A 14,157-nucleotide genomic window follows, 5' to 3' on the forward strand; every position below is an offset into this window, starting at 1 on the left:
CTACCACGCCCAGAATTCTGCTCCTTTTATTCCCTCTCCCCAACGCTCTAGATGACCAGTTCTTATAGCCTTTAGCCGTACCCTTATCCTACTCCTCTTCTGTTCCTCTGTTGATGTAGAGGTTAATCCAGGCCCTGTAGCCCCCAGTTCCACTCCTATTCCCCAATTGCTATCATTTGTGGACTTGGTTTCATGCATGTTAACATCAGAAGCATCCTCCATAAGTTTTTTTTATTCACTGCTTTAGCACATTCCGCCAAGCCTGATGTCCTAACCGTGTCTGAATCCTGGTTTAGGAAGGCCACAAAAACTTCTGAAATTTCCATCCCCAACTGCAACATTTTCCACCAAGACAGAACTGCCAACGGGGGTGGAGTTGCAATCTACTGCAGAGACAGCTTGCAAAGTTATGTCATGCTTTCCAGGTCTGTGCCCAAACAGTTCAAGCTTCTACTTTAAAAATCCACCTTTCCAGAAATAAGTCTCTCACTGTTGCCGCTTGTTATAGACCCCCTCAGCCCCCAGCGGTGTCCTGGACACCATATGTGAATTAATTGCCCCCCATTTATCCTCAGAGTTTGTGATCTAAACTGGCACATGCTTAACATCCCAGCCGTCCTACAATCTAAGCTAGATGTCCTCAATCTCACACAAATTGTGAAGGAACCTACCAGGTACAACCCTAAATCCTTAAACACGTACACCCTCATATACAGTGCCTTGCGAAAGTATTCGGCCCCCTTGAACTTTGCGACCTTTTGCCACATTTCAGGCTTCAAACATAAAGATATAAAACTGTATTTTTTTGTGAAGAATCAACAACAAGTGGGACACAATCATGAAGTGGAACGACATTTATTGGATATTTCAAACTTTTTTAACAAATCAAAAACTGAAAAATTGGGCGTGCAAAATTATTCAGCCCCTTTATTTTCAGTGCAGCAAACTCTCTCCAGAAGTTCAGTGAGGATCTCTGAATGATCCAATGTTAACCTAAATAACTAATGATGATAAATACAATCCACCTGTGTGTAATCAAGTCTCCGTATAAATGCACCTGCACTGTGATAGTCTCAGAGGTCCGTTAAAAGCGCAGAGAGCATCATGAAGAACAAGGAACACACCAGGCAGGTCCGAGATACTGTTGTGAAGAAGTTTAAAGCCGGATTTGGATACAAAAAGATTTCCCAAGCTTTAAACATCCCAAGGAGCACTGTGCAAGCGATAATATTGAAATGGAAGGAGTATCAGACCACTGCAAATCTACCAAGACCTGGCCATCCCTCTAAACTTTCAGCTCATGCAAGGAGAAGACTGATCAGAGATGCAGCCAAGAGGCCCATGATCACTCTGGATGAACTGCAGAGATCTACAGCTGAGGTGGGAGACTCTGTCCATAGGACAACAAGCAGTCGTATATTGCACAAATCTGGCCTTTATGGAAGAGTGGCAAGAAGAAAGCCATTTCTTAAAGATATCCATAAAAAGTGTTGTTTAAAGTTTGCCACAAGCCACCTGGGAGACACACCAAACATGTGGAAGAAGGTGCTCTGGTCAGATGAAACCAAAATTGAACTTTTTGGCAACAATGCAAAACGTTATGTTTGGCGTAAAAGCAACACAGCTGAACACACCATCCCCACTGTCAAACATGGTGGTGGCAGCATCATGGTTTGGGCCTGCTTTTCTTCAGCAGGGACAGGGAAGATGGTTAAAATTGATGGGAAGATGGATGGAGCCAAATACCGGACCATTCTGGAAGAAACCCTGATGGAGTCTGCAAAAGACCTGAGACTGGGACTTAGATTTGTCTTCCAACAAGACAATGATCCAAAACATAAAGAAAATCTACAATGGAATGTTTCAAAAATAAACATATTCAGGTGTTAGAATGGCCAAGTCAAAGTCCAGACCTGAATCCAATCGAGAATCTGTGGAAAGAACTGAAAACTGCTGTTCACAAATGCTCTCCATCCAACCTCACTGAGCTCGAGCTGTTTTGCAAGGAATGGGAAAAAATGTCAGTCTCTCGATGTGCAAAACTGATAGAGACATACCCCAAGCGACTTACAGCTGTAATCGCAGCAAAAGGTGGCGCTACAAAGTATTAACTTAAGGGGGCTGAATAATTTTGCACGCCTAATTTTTCAGTTTTTGATTTGTTAAAAAAGTTTGAAATATCCAATAAATGTCGTTCCAATTCATGATTGTGTCCCACTTGTTGTTGATTCTTCACAAAAAAATACAGTTTTATATCTTTATGTTTGAAGCCTGAAATGTGGCAAAAGGTCGCAAAGTTCAAGGGGGCCGAATACTTTCGCAAGGCACTGTATATCATGCTGACCAACCTGCCCTCTAAATACACCTCTGCTGTCTTCAACCAGGATCTCAGCGATCACTGCCTCATTGCCTGGGTCCACGGTCAAAGGACCACCCCTCATCACTGTCAAACGCTCCCTAAAACACCTGGCTACCCCTACCCCGGTCAACAGCTCCGCACCCCCCACAGAAACTTGTCCAATCTTCTCCCATTTCCAGATAGCTGGTGTTCTGAAATAGCTTCAAAATCTGGACCCCTACAATCTTACATTTATTTAACTAGGCAAGTCAGTTAAGAACAAATTCTTATTTTCAATGTCAGCCTAGGAACAGTGGGTTAACTGCCTTGTTCAGGAGCAGAACAACACATTTTTACCTTTTCAGCTCAGGGATTTGATCTTGCAACCTTTTCTTGTAACCCCTATTACTAGCCTGTTCAACCTCTCATTCGTATCGTCTGAGATCCCTGATGGTTGGAAAAATGCCGCGGCCATCCCCCTCTTCAAACGGGGAGACACTCTAGACCCATACTGTTACAGACCTATATCTATCCTACCCTGCCTTTCTAAAGTCTTCGAAAGCCAAGTTAACAAACAAATCATCAACCATTTCAAAACCTATCATACCTTCTCCGCTGTGCAATCTGATTTCCAAGCTGGGCATAGGTGCACCTCAGCCACGCTCAAGGTCCTAAGCGATATCATAACCGCCATCGATAAAAGACAGCCGTCTTCATTGACCCGGCCAAGGTTTTTGACTCTGTCATTCACCGCATTCTTATCGGCAGACTCAACAGCCTTGTTTTCTGAAATGACTGCCTCGCCTGCTACACCAACTACTTCTCAGATAGTTCAGTGTGTCAAATCAGAGGGCCTGTTGTCCGGACCTCTGACATTCTCTACGGGGGTGCCACAGGGTTAAATTCTCGGGCCAACTCTTTTCTCTGTATACATCAATGATGTTGCTCTTGCTGCTGGTGATTCTCAGATCCACTTATACTCAGACGACACCATTCTGTATACTTCTGGCCCTTCTTTGGACACTATGTTAACAAACCTCCAGATTGGCTTCAATGCCATACAACTCTCCTTCCGTGGCCTCCAACTGCTCTTAAATGCAAGTAAAACTAAATGCATGCTCTTCAAACAATCGCTGCCCGCACCTGCCCTCCCGACTAGCATCACTACTCTGGACGGTTCTGACTTAGAATGTGTGGACAACTACAAATACCTAGGTGTCTGGTTGGACTGTAAACTCTCTTTCCAGACTCTCATTAACCATCTCCAATCCAAAATTAAATCTAGATTTGGCTTCCTATTTCGCAACAAGGCATCCTTCACTCATGCTGCCAAACTTTTCCTCTTAAAACTGACTATCCTACCGATCCTTGACTTCGGCGATGTCATTTACAAAATAGCTTCCAACACTCTACTCAGCAAATTGGATGTAGTCTATCACAGTGCCATCAGTTTTGTCACCAAAGCCCCATATACTTGTAATGATCGTCGTAGGTGGAAGAAGGAGAGGACCAAGGTGCAGCGTGGTAAGTGTTCATGTTGTAAATTTAATCAAAACTAAACACTAAACAAAATAACCACGACGAATAACGAGAACGAAACAGTTCTGTCAGGTGAATACACACAAAACAGAAATCAACTACCCACAACACAAGTGCGAAACCAGGCTGCCTAAGTATGGTTCTCAATCAGAGACAACGATTGACAGCTGCCTCTGATTGGGAACCATACCAGGCCAAACACATAGAAATACAAACATAGAACAAAACATAGAATACCCACCCACATCACTCCCTGACCAAACTAAAAATAGAAACATACAAAGCAATCTACGGTCAGGGCATGACAATACTACCCATCACTGCGACCTGGATGCTCTCGTTGTTTGGCCCTCGCTTCATATTCATCGTCAAACCCACTGGCTCCAGGTCATTTATATGTCTTTGCGAGGTAAAGCCCCACCTTATCTCAGCTCACTGGTCACCATAGCAGCACCCACCCGTAGCATGCGCTCCAGCAGGTATATTTCACTGGTCATCCCCAAAGCCAGCTCCTCGTTTGGCCGCCTTTCCTTACAGTTCTGGGCTGCCAATGACTGGAACGAATTGCAAAAATCACTGAAGCTGGAGTCTTATATCTCCCTCACTAACTTTAAGCATCAGCTGTCTGAGCATCACCAATCACTGCACCTGTACACAGCCCATCTGTAAATATCCCACCCAACTACCTCATCCCCATGTTGTTATTTTTTATATGTTTTGCTCCTTTGCATCCCAGTATCTCTTCTCCCGCATTCATCTTCTGCACATCTATCGCTCCAGTGTTTAATTGCTAAATTGTAATTATTTCGCCAATTCGGCCTTTTTATTGCCTTCCCTCCCTTATCTTACTACATTTGCACACACTGTATATAGATGTTTCTATTGTATTATTGACTGTTTGTTTGTTTATTCCATGTGTAACTCTGTGTCGTTGTATGTGTCACACTGCTTTGCTTTATCTTGGCCAGGTCACAGTTGTAAATGAGAACTTGTTCTCAACTGGCCTACCTGGTTAAATAAAGGTGAAATAAAAAAATACAAAATAAATCTTAGAATGGATCTACATCACATTCTGAGCCAATCAGGAAGTGACTACTGAATGCCCTGCACATCTTACTCATCTTTAGGATGGATCTACATCACATGCTGGGCCAATCAGAGCCTGACTACTGAATGCCCTGCACATCTTACTCATCTTGAGGATACATTTTGAATCATAAGAGAAGTCAACAGTGTATGTTCAATCTATTTGTCCAGGACTCTGTTTTGATAAATCCTGATAGCAACCACAGCTAGCCTACAGTCATAACTGTATCTTCTAATTAGACACTGCAACCACCTCTCAGCTAACACTTATATTACCCAATGTAACCGTTCTTCTATTTTAGAGTGACTTTAAACTGGACTTGTAACTATAAAAAAAGTTTGATTTTTATTTCTATGCTCTCCATGAAGGACCCAGGTAGATCAAAGTACCTCTTGTCCCTTTCATCAAGTTCTGTCACACTATTTAGAGGTCAGACAGAGACCGGCTGGCAGTGATGATTGAAAATGCTTGGTCAGTGAGGCCAGAGCTGCCAATGTTATCCTGGCCCCGCTCTGCACCCCATCATCTGACATACCTTCCATAAACAGACCCCATCAGCTGATTCAATGTCTCTGGCTGCAGTGTGGGACATTTTTCACATCACCTGATTATTTAAGGCGCTGTCTTTCCTTTTATAATGGCACTATGGCTGGTTCTTATGGGGGGTTGGAGAGATCTGCAAGAAAGACAGAAATCACATTTACTTAAGATTTTTACAGTACCGGTGTAATACAACCCTAATCCAATTTCTCGCCATCACCTGTTGCCTGCAGGTTTGTGGTGATTTGTAACTGAGAATGAAAGGCAATGTATTCTGGTTTAAATGTAGCCTGAAATGATGTCTGCAGGGAACCGTTTCCCTAAATTCATTATGTAACTCAAGTCTGAGCCACAAGGGTTTTAAGCAATGAGAACTGGGCTGGCACGCCTGGCACTGGAGAGAGGCGGAGGGCAGTGCATTTATAATGTGCTATTTATAACTTACAAACAGGTTTTCCCTCTTTTCTCTCCACACAGACATTTGTGAATGATGTCCGAATTCAGGAGCAGATGTATGTCACTTTAAAGATTGATGACAAGCTGAGGTTTGGATATGATATCCTTTCAATCATTCAGTCTTTAACATTTTAATGACACAACATTACTGCAATTTAAATAACCTTACACGAGGCATCTGTTCACTTCATTGCTCTCGTCCACTGATCATTTGTCAAGCTGTATAATCTGCAAATGTCAAACTGTCATCCGCTGTGGCTTCGGCCTGGCTGTTGTGTGTATAATGAAGTGGCTGTGAGGATCGATGCAAACAGTGTGAAAGTGTATTCCCTTAACCTGTTCCACATATCAACCTGTTCACGGTGGTGCGAGAGGAGATGACTGTCCCAGATGAGGCTCTTCAGGTAGGACACTACACAGTACATACAACCCTTTACACGTTGTACTGGGATAGAATGTACACTACCAAACTTTTTTTTCAAAAGTTTGGGGTCACTTAGAAATGTCCTTGTTTTTGAAAGAAAAGCATTTTTTTGTCCATTAAAAAAAACATCAAATTGATCAGAAATACAGTGTAGACATTGTTAATGTTGTAACTGACTTGTAGCTGGAAACAACTGATTTTTTATGTAATATCTACATAGGCGTACAGAGGCCCATTATCAGCAACCATCACTCCTGTGATCACTCCTCCAAGTTTGTGATCACTCCTCCAAGCAACCATCACTCCTCCAAGTTTATCATTTAAAAGGCTAATTGATCATTAGAAAATCCTTTTGCAATTATGTTAGCACAGCTGAAAACTGTTGTGCAGATTAAAGAAGCAATTCAACTGGCCTTCTTTAGACTAGTTTAGTATCTGGAGCATCAGAATTCGTTGGTTCGATTACAGGTTCAAAATGGCCAGAAGCAAATACCTTTCTTCTGAAACTCGTCAGTCTATTCTTGTTCTGAGAAATGAAGGCTATTCCATGCGAGAAATTACCATGAAACTGAAGATCTCGTCCAAAGCTGTGTACTACTCCTTTCACAGAACAGCGCAAACTGGCGCTAACCAGAATAGAAAGAGGAGAGGGAGGGCCCGGTGCACAACTGAGCACGGGGACAAGTACATTAGAGTATCTAGTTTGAGAAACAGACACCTCGCAAGTCGTCAACTATTAGCTTCATTATTAAGTACCCACAAAACACCCGTCTCAACGTCAACCGTGAAGAGGCGACTCCGGGATGCAGGCCATCTAGGCAGAGTTGCAATGAAAAGCCATATCTCAGACTGGCCAATAAAAATAAAAGTTAAAATAAAAGTGAAGCTGGGCAAAAGAACACAACAACTGGATAGAGGAAGATTGGAAACAAGTGTTATGGACAGACTAATATAAGTTTGAGGTGTTCGGGTCACAAAGAAGAACTTTTGTGAAAAGCAGAAAAATTATACGATTCTGGAAGAGTGCTTGAAGCCATCTGTCAGGCATGGTGGAGGCAAGATGATGGTCTGGGGGTGCTTTGGTGGTGGTAAAGTGGGAGATTTGTACAGGGTAAAAGGGATCTTGAAGAACGCCATGCCATACCCTGTGGACGGCGCTTTATTGGAACACAGCTCCAAACTCCAAACTATGCAAAAACTATTTAGGGAAGAAGCAGTCAGCTGGTATTCTGTCTATAATAGAGTGGCCAGCACAGTCACCGGATCTCAACCCTATTGAGCTGTTGTGGGAGCAGCTTGACCGTATGGTATGTAAGAAGTGCCCATCAAGCCAATCCAACTTGTTGGAGGTGCTTCAGGAAGCATGGGATGAGATCTCTTCAGATTACCTCAACAAATTGACAACTAGAATGCCAAAGGTCTGCAAGGCTGTAATTGCTGCAAATGGAGGATTCTTTGGCGAAAGCAAAGTTTGAAGGACACAATTATTATTTCAATTAAAAATCATTATTTATAACCTTGTCAATGTCTTTATTATAATTTCTATTCATTTAGCATCTCCTTTCATGTATGTTTTCATGGAAAACAAGGACATTTCTAAGTGACTCCAAACTTTTGAACGGTAGTGTATGTAACCTTTTCCCACTTTGTAACACATCAGAATGTGGAATAATTCAAGGGGTGTGAATACTGTTTGAAGGCGCTGTATATCAGAATATCTATGTTGTACTCAATATCAGGGCTATCTGGGGTGCTAATTTCTGCTAAATATGAAATAACAACAGTTATACCATAGTATAACACAGTGTCTGTAAGTACAGGGTCTTCAGAAAGGATTCACACCCCTCGATTTTTTCAAAATGTTGTTGTGTTACAGCCTGAATTTAAAATGGATTAAATTTAGATTTTTGGTCACTGGCGTATAGACAATACCCTACAATGCCAAAGTGGAAGTGAAATTATGTCTTTTGACATTTTTACCAATTAATAAAAAATAAAAAGCAAAAGGTCTTGAGTCAATAAGTATTCAACCCCTTTGTTATGGCAAGCCTAAATAAGTTCAGGAGTAAAAATATGTTTAACAAGTCACGTAATAAGTTGCATGGACTCATTCTGTTTGCAATAATAGTGTTTAACATGATTTTTGAATGACTACCTCATCTCTGTACCCCAGTGAGATTTTCCAATGCCTCACAAACAAGGTGACCTATTGATGGGTAAAACTTTATTAATTACACAGTGAAGTTATTAATTACACTTTGGATGGTGTATCAATATACCCAGTCAGTACAAAGATACAGGCGTTCTTCCTAACTCAGTTTGCCGGAGAGAAAGGAAACTGCTCAGGGATTAAACCATGTGAACAATGGTGACTTTAAAACAGCTACAGAGTTTAATGGCTGTGATAGGAGAAAACGGAAAATATTCCATAACTGCATCCTGTTTGCAACAAGGCACTAAAGTAATAGTGCACAGAATGTGGCAAAGCAATTCACTTTTTGTCCTGAATGCAAAATATTATATTTGGGGCAAATCCATTACAGCATATTACTGAGTACCACTCTTCAAATTTCAAGCATCGAGTGGCTGCATCATGTTAAGGGTATGCTTGTAATCCTTAAGGACGGGAGTTTTTCAGGATAAAAAAACAAACGGAATGGAGCTAAGCACAGGCAAAATCCTAGAGGAAAACCTGGTTCAGTCTGCTTTCCACCAGACACTGGGAGATGAATTCACCCTTCAGCAGAACAATAACCTTAAACACAAGGCCAAAACTAAACTGGAGTTGCTTACCAAGAAGACAGTGAATGTTTTTAAATGGCCGAGTTACAGTTTTGACTTAAATCTATTTGAAAATCTATGGCAATACTTGAAAATGGTTGTCTAGCAATGACCAACAACCAATTTCACAGAACTTGAAGAATTTTTTAATAATAATGGGCAAATGTTGCATAATCCAGGTGTGGAAAGCTCTTAGAGATTTAAAGCTCACAGCTGTAATCGCTGCCAAAGGTGCTTCTGCAAAGTATTGCCTCAGGGGTGTGAATACTTATGTAAATTAGATATTTCATTTTCAATACATTTGCCCCCTCCAAAAATCTAAAAACATATTTTCACTTTGTCATTATGGGGTATTGTGTGTAGATGGGTGAGAAAAATGTTCAATTTTGAATACAGGCTGTAACACAAAAAAATGTGGAATAAGTCAAGGGGTATGCAAACTTTCTGAAGGCACTGTAGGTTCATAAGATTGTATCTTGCCCCATGCTAATATAACTTTAAGCTGTGTGTGTCAGCATTAGATGAAAAATGATATTTTTGGCTCTGACGGTGTTCCACTTTCTTTCTCCATCGCTCCATCCCTTCCTCCCTCCATCAGCATGAGAAGTTCACCAGCCAGCTCCAGCTGACTAAGAAGCACTTTAACGGTGAGCCCACCAAGTCACCTGCCAAGTCCCCCGCTAAGACCCCCAGACCAGCCGAGACCAAGGCAGCCGAGGGGACCACCATGGAGCCATCGGCCAAACCTGCTGATTCACACCAGGGAGATGACAAGATGGCAGGTGAGAGCAGGAAGCACATATAAGAGATTACATGTATGTTGTACGGTATGACCCAGTCATTTCAGGGAAATAATTCAGTTTTGATTTTCAATCATGACACAGTATTTGGAAATAAGCAATATCTGCATCCAAGTTGTGACTAGATACATAATTCCATTTTATAACGATAGCATTTTAGAATCCGTATTCTGAATAAGTAAGCAATGAATGTCCTGATCCTGCCATAGATTGGACAGTGATACACTTGTATGGACCACCAGTCATCTAAAAGACTAATAAACCTTTCACTGCCTGTCTCTTATGGGGGCTTGTCTGTTTATCTATTGACTGTAATAAAAGAGCGAGAGTTTAGGACAGGTTTTTAAATAACACATTGTCACTAAAAACATCACACTAATCTGAGCTACTGTCCTGTACCACTTGGGTGTCTTATCTGATAAGCCAGCCCAGCATGCTCCTGGTCCCACTATCAGTAGCCACTGGGCAAAGACGTCTATTAAAGTCTATTTCACGTTGGTTCAACGTAATTTCAACAAGTGTCTGCCCAGTGGGAAAGAGCTATATTTATCTACAGGATGCAGCAGAGTGGTTGCAGCTGCTCCTGTCTCTCCCTATGCAGCTGACAGGGAGAATGTCTCCTACACTTGCATCGTTTACGCACTATCGTCAAGTCACTCAGCTGGAGGGAGAGTTTATGCTGGTGTTGGTGTGGATAGTGGACATCTCTTACAGTAGATGGTACAGCTGTGGGAGTTGAATAGCTACTGTATTACAGATGGCACAATACTTTAACAGGGCTTTTGGATTGTGACATACAGTACATGGTTCATTGTCATTACATTAGGAATCACAGAGTGTTCTTTTGCTATGCGTTGGGGTGGCAGGTAGCCTAGCGGTTAAGAGTGTTGGGCCCATTTTTAACAATCTGGTACTGCTGAGTACAGCGTGGGTGGGCAGTGCCTTAGAGATTTTTGCATTTTTGAACACTTGAAACTGCCATTTCCTGCAATCTAGAGGAAAATAATTGCTTAAATTATAACAAATAAAGTGGTGCAGCCAGTCTACAAGGTGGCGCAGTGCCCTCTTACATTCTTTGGGGAAAACCCTAGTCTCTAATTCGAATCCCTGAGCTGACTAGGTGAAAAATCGGTTGATGTGCCCTTGAGCAAAACACTTAACCCTAATTTCTCTAGTAAGTCTCTCTGGATAAAAGCATCTGCTAAATGACTAACATTTAAGGGAAAAGGTTTGGTCCCTATGGATGGAGTCGTTTTTCTGATAAATGAGAGGATGCCCTTCACCCTTCATTACTTTAGCCATGGCCATCGTCCCTAGACCAGGGATCACCAACTAGATTCAGCCACGGGCTGATTTTATTGAGCAGATGATAAGGGGTCTGGAAAATTACAGAACATTTGAAGACTGCAATTTGACTGCAAGAAGCCAGAACAGATATAATATTTTACAAACATATACAGTTGGTCAGAGGTTTACATATACATTTAAACTCAGTTTTTCACAATTCCTGACTTTAATCTTAGTAAAAATTCCCTGTTTTAGGTCAGTTAGGATCACCACGATACTTTAAGAATGTGAAATGTCAAAATAATTGTATAGAGAATGATTTATTTCAGCTTTTATTTTTTTCATCACATTCCTATTGGGTCAGAAGTTTACATACACTCAATTAGTATTTGGTAGCATTGCCTTTAAAGTATTTAACTTGAGTCAAACGTTTTGGGTAGCCTTCCACAGGATTCGCACAATAAGTTGGGTGAATTTTGGCCCATTCCTCCTGACAGAGCTGGTGTAATTGAATCAGGTTTGTAGGCCTCCTTGCTCGCACACGCTTTTTCAGTTCTGCCCACACATTTTCTATGGATTGAGGTCAGGGCATTGTGATGGCCACTCCAATACCTTGACTTTGTTGTCCTTAAGCCATTTTGCCACAACTTTGGAAGTATGCTTGGGGTAATTGTCCATTTGGAAGACCCATTTGCGATCAAACTTTAACTTCCTGACTGATGTCTTGAGATGTTGCTTCAATGTATCCACATAATTTTCCCTGTCTCATGATGCCATCTATTTTGTGAAGTGCACCAGTCCCTCCTGAAGCAAAGCATCCCCACAACATGATGCTGCCACCCCCGTGCTTCACGGTTGGGATGGTGTTCTTCGGCTTGCAAGCCTCCCCCTTTTTCCTCCAAACATAACGATGGTCATTATGGCCAAACAGTTCTATTTTTGTTTAATCAGACCAGAGGGCATTTCTCCAAAAAGTACGATCTTTGTCCCCATGTGCAGTTTCAAACCGTAGTCTGGCTTGTTTTTAGGCGGTTTTGGAGCAGTGGCTTCTTCCTTGCTGAGCGGCCTTTCAGGTTATGTCGATATAGGACTTGTTTTATTGTGGATATAGATCATTTTGTACCCGTTTCCTCCAGCATCTTCACAGGGTCCTTTGCTGTTGTTCTGGGATTGATTTGCACTTTTCGTACCAAAGTAATTTCATCTCTAGGAGACCGAACGCGCCACCTTCCTGAGCGGTAGGACGGCTGCGTGTTCACATGGTGTTTATACTTGCGTACTATTGTTTGTACAGATGAACATGGTACCTTCAGGCATTTGGAAATTGCTCCTAAGGATGAACCAGACAAGTGGAGGTCTACAATTTATTTTCTGAGGTCTTGGCTGATTTATTTTGATTTTCCTATGATGTCAAGTAAAGAGGCACTGAGTTTGAAGGTAGGCCTTGAAATACATCCACAGGTACACCTCCAATTGACTCAAATTATGTCAATTAGCCTACCAGAAGCTTCTAAAGCCATGACATAATTTTCTCTAATTTTCCAAGTTGTATAAAGGCACAGTCAACTTAGTGTATGAAATCTTCTGACCCACTGGAATTGTTTACAGTGAATTTTAAGTGAAATAATCCATCTGTAAACAATTGTTGGAAAAAGGACTTGTGTCATGCGCAAAGGAGATGTCCTAACCGACTTGCCAAAATCAGAGTTTGTTAACAAGAAATTTGTGGAGTGGTTGAAAAACAAATTTTAATGACTCCAACCTAAGTGTATGTAAACTTCCGTCTTCAACTGTAGCTTACATTTATATAGATAATGTGTTTCTTTATTATGCATGGGAATAGTTTGGAACAGATTTCCAAAATTAAAATAACTTGGGAGCTGATTTCTTGGTGTTTTTTCAGTAGTTTATGTCTAACATTGAATATTATTTAAAAAAATAATATAGTACCAGTCAAAAGTTTGGACACACCTACTCATGCCAGGGTTTTTCTTTATTTTTTCTCTTTTCTAAATTGTAGAATAATGTTGAAGACATCTAAATTATAAAATGAGACATGTGGAATCATGTAGTAACCAAAAAAGTGTTATAGTTTATATTTGAAATTATTCAGTGTAGCCACCCTTTGGCTTGATGACAGCATTGCACACTCTTGGTATTCTCTCAACCAGCTTCACGAGGTAGTCACCAGAAATGCGTTTCAATTAACAGGTGTGCCTTGTTTAAAGTTAATTTGTGGAATTATTTTTCTTCGTAATGCGTTTGAGCCAAACAGTTGTGTTGTGACAAGGTAGGGGTGTTATACAGAAGATAGCCCTATTTGGTAAAAGACCAAGTCCATATTATGGCAAGAAGAGCTCAAATAACCAAAGAGAAATGACAGTCCATCATTACTTTAAGACTTGAAGGTCAGTCAATCTGGAAAATTACAAAAACTTTGAAAGTGAAGTTGCAAAAACCATCATGCGCTATGATGAAACTGGGTCTGATTAGGACCACCACAGGAAAGGGAGACCCAGAGTTACCTCTGATGCACAGTATAAGTTAATTGTATCAGATTGCAGCCCAAATAAATGCTTCACAGAGTTCAAGTAACCGACACATCTCAACATCAACTGTTCAGAGGATAGTGTGTGAACCAGGCCTTTATGGTCGAATTGCTGCAAAGAAACCACTACTAATGGACACCAATAATAAGAAGAAACTTGCTTGGGCCAAGAAACACGAGTAATGGACATGAGACTGGTGGAAATCTGGCGCTGGAGAGGAAGGCAGATGTTTTACCGATTGTGTTTTTTTCCTTTAACGAGTCTAACAAGCCCGACGCAAACGATATACTTCTTTCTCGGGAACAGGCCCAGATCCCCGTGATTTGCGTGAAGAGGAGGCAGAGAAAATGGAGCCA

The 14,157-nt window shown here is 41.3% G+C and overlaps 1 protein-coding gene across 4 annotated transcripts in view; it reads left to right on the plus strand.

Moving 5' to 3' along the window:
* LOC110502992 (centrosomal protein of 170 kDa) overlaps positions 1–14,157 on the plus strand; it is a 98,352-nt gene that overhangs the window by 20,874 nt on the left and 63,321 nt on the right. For all 4 annotated transcript variants that reach the window (XM_036960826.1, XM_021581356.2, XM_021581355.2 and 1 more), the window contains 3 exons: positions 5,982–6,060; positions 6,306–6,364; positions 9,764–9,947. In XM_036960826.1, the coding sequence (XP_036816721.1) occupies positions 5,982–6,060; positions 6,306–6,364; positions 9,764–9,947 (322 nt within the window). The remainder of the gene's footprint in view (positions 1–5,981; positions 6,061–6,305; positions 6,365–9,763; positions 9,948–14,157) is intronic.

This window comes from Oncorhynchus mykiss, chromosome 23, assembly GCF_013265735.2.
Source record: "Oncorhynchus mykiss isolate Arlee chromosome 23, USDA_OmykA_1.1, whole genome shotgun sequence".
Taxonomy (NCBI): Eukaryota; Metazoa; Chordata; class Actinopteri; order Salmoniformes; family Salmonidae; genus Oncorhynchus; species Oncorhynchus mykiss.